A 2,030-nucleotide genomic window follows, 5' to 3' on the forward strand; every position below is an offset into this window, starting at 1 on the left:
AAGCCCCCCGCCCGTGCCCGCGGACCTCGTGCTCGGCGCTGTACTCGGTGACGGTCAGGATGAGTTTGATGCCCTGCAGCGTCACCTCCAGGTCACAGCTGGCCGGGGGCCGCAGGTGCACCGTCAGCTTCCTGGTGGTGGCGATCTGGGCGACAGGGAGGGCGCAGCGGGCTCAAAGCGGGGCTCCCGCCGCCCCCGCGGGGGGCCCGCCGCCCCCTGCTCACCCTCTGCATGGCGGGGCAGAGGATCCCGTTGCCCTGGTGGTACGGGACCTCCACGGAGCCCAGGAACTGCACGTTGAACCTCTCCACCCAGCACGGGTTCCTCTTCAGGCCTGCGGGGCAACGGGGCAAGGAGAGGGCGGCCCGAAGGCGCCGGGACCCCCTCCCCAAATGCCCGAGGGCCGCTCGGGCTCCTACCGATGGCATCGCGGGCCTGGCCCACCACCTCGTGGGCGTAGAAGGCGGGGAAGATGCCCCTCTCGCCCGTGCGCATGTTGTAGCCCCGGTACCAGTAATCGTCCTCCTCCAGCTCCACCAGGATGGGGTCGTCCACGTCCAGCTCCAGCTCGTCCTCGTGGCGCGGGATGAACCTGGGGGGGTGCGCGGAGGGACGGGGTGGGCACCTGGTCAGCCCCAAAGACACGGCTCTGCAGCCCTGAGCTCCTGGTCAGCCCAAATCCACACCCCTGAACTCCTGCTTACCCCAAACCCACACCCCTGAGCTCCTGGTCACCCCAAATCCACACCCCTCACCTCCTGGTCACCCCAAATTCACACCCCTGACCTCCTGGTCACCCCCAAACCCACACCCCACATCCCTGACCTTCTGCTCACCCCAACCTCACATCCCCTCACCTCTTGGTCACCCCCAAACCCATAGTCGCACGTCCGTCACCTCCTGGTCACCCCAAAACACCCCCTCATGGCACCCTGGGGCAGCCACAGCGGGACCAGGAGCGGGCAGGGGGCCCTGGGGTGGCACTGCGGGACCCTGGGTGTCCCTGGCAGGGGCTGGGGTCCCTCGGGGTGTCCCTGGCAGGGGCTGGGGTCCTCGGGGTGCCCGCGGGTGTCACCGGGGGTGTCCTCACCTGAAGACAGCGCGGTGGGTCTGCTCCCGCTCCTCCCCGTTCACCATGCACGAGAACAGCCCGAAGGACTCCGTGCCTGCGGGGACAGCGATGCCAGCGGGGACAGGGGACAGCTGCCACCCCACGACCCGTGTCCCTGAGGGGACAGCTGCCACCCCACGGGGACAGCCCACCCGGGTCCCTGAGGGGACAGCTGCCACCCCACGGGGACAGCCCACCCGGGTCCCTGAAGGAGCCTCGGGGCGCTCGTGTGGTCAGAACCCTTCTGGGGGTCCCAGCTGGACACTGCCCAGCAGAGCAGGGCTGGGGACCCTTGTGGTCACTGTGAGCCTGCCCTGTCTCTCAGGACATGTTGCGACATCCCGGACGTATCGTGACATATCGTGCTGTGACATGGCACACGGGAATGGTGCCACGGCCAGGACGGGGAGGGCAGCCGGGGTGACAAGAGCCAGGACAGCACAGGACACTGTGACATGTCGTGACATATCGTGACATATCGTGACATGCCACGACACGGGAATGGCTGGGGCAGGACGGGGAGGGCAGCCGGTGTGACAAGGTCCCACAGAGCAGCCCGGGACACCACGACATGTCACGACACGTCAGGACATGTCACGACACGTCACGATACGACACCGCCACTTACTGGAGGAGCGCGAGGTGCTGTTGACGAAGACGTTGAGGAACTTCTTGGAGAACTGCAGGTCGGCCTCGGGGGACGAGTCCTCGGAGGAGCTGCGCGCGTCGGGGGCCACCAGCCCGTCCCCGAAGGCCACCTCATCGTCGCAGGCTCTCAGGAGGTCACTGTCGTCGCTGAGCACGGACGTGCAGCGCCGCAGGCTGACCAGCTCCAGCTGCGTGTGCTCGTCCACCACCAGCGTGTACTTGACCGAGTCGTAGGCCAGCGACTCGTCCAGCGCCGGCGGAGCGCGGAGGA

The 2,030-nt window shown here is 67.8% G+C and overlaps 1 protein-coding gene across 1 annotated transcript in view; it reads right to left on the minus strand.

Moving 5' to 3' along the window:
* MAPK8IP2 (mitogen-activated protein kinase 8 interacting protein 2) overlaps positions 1-2,030 on the minus strand; it is a 13,262-nt gene that overhangs the window by 4,769 nt on the left and 6,463 nt on the right. Inside the window, exons 3-7 of the mRNA XM_017727125.1 lie at positions 1,740-2,029; positions 1,091-1,166; positions 420-592; positions 225-334; positions 5-145 (exon numbers count right to left, since the gene is read on the minus strand). Of these exons, the coding sequence (XP_017582614.1) occupies positions 5-145; positions 225-334; positions 420-592; positions 1,091-1,166; positions 1,740-2,029 (790 nt within the window). The remainder of the gene's footprint in view (positions 1-4; positions 146-224; positions 335-419; positions 593-1,090; positions 1,167-1,739; position 2,030) is intronic.

Source organism: Corvus brachyrhynchos, unplaced genomic scaffold (genome assembly GCF_000691975.1).
Source record: "Corvus brachyrhynchos isolate BGI_N302 unplaced genomic scaffold, ASM69197v1 scaffold692, whole genome shotgun sequence".
NCBI lineage: Eukaryota > Metazoa > Chordata > Aves > Passeriformes > Corvidae > Corvus > Corvus brachyrhynchos.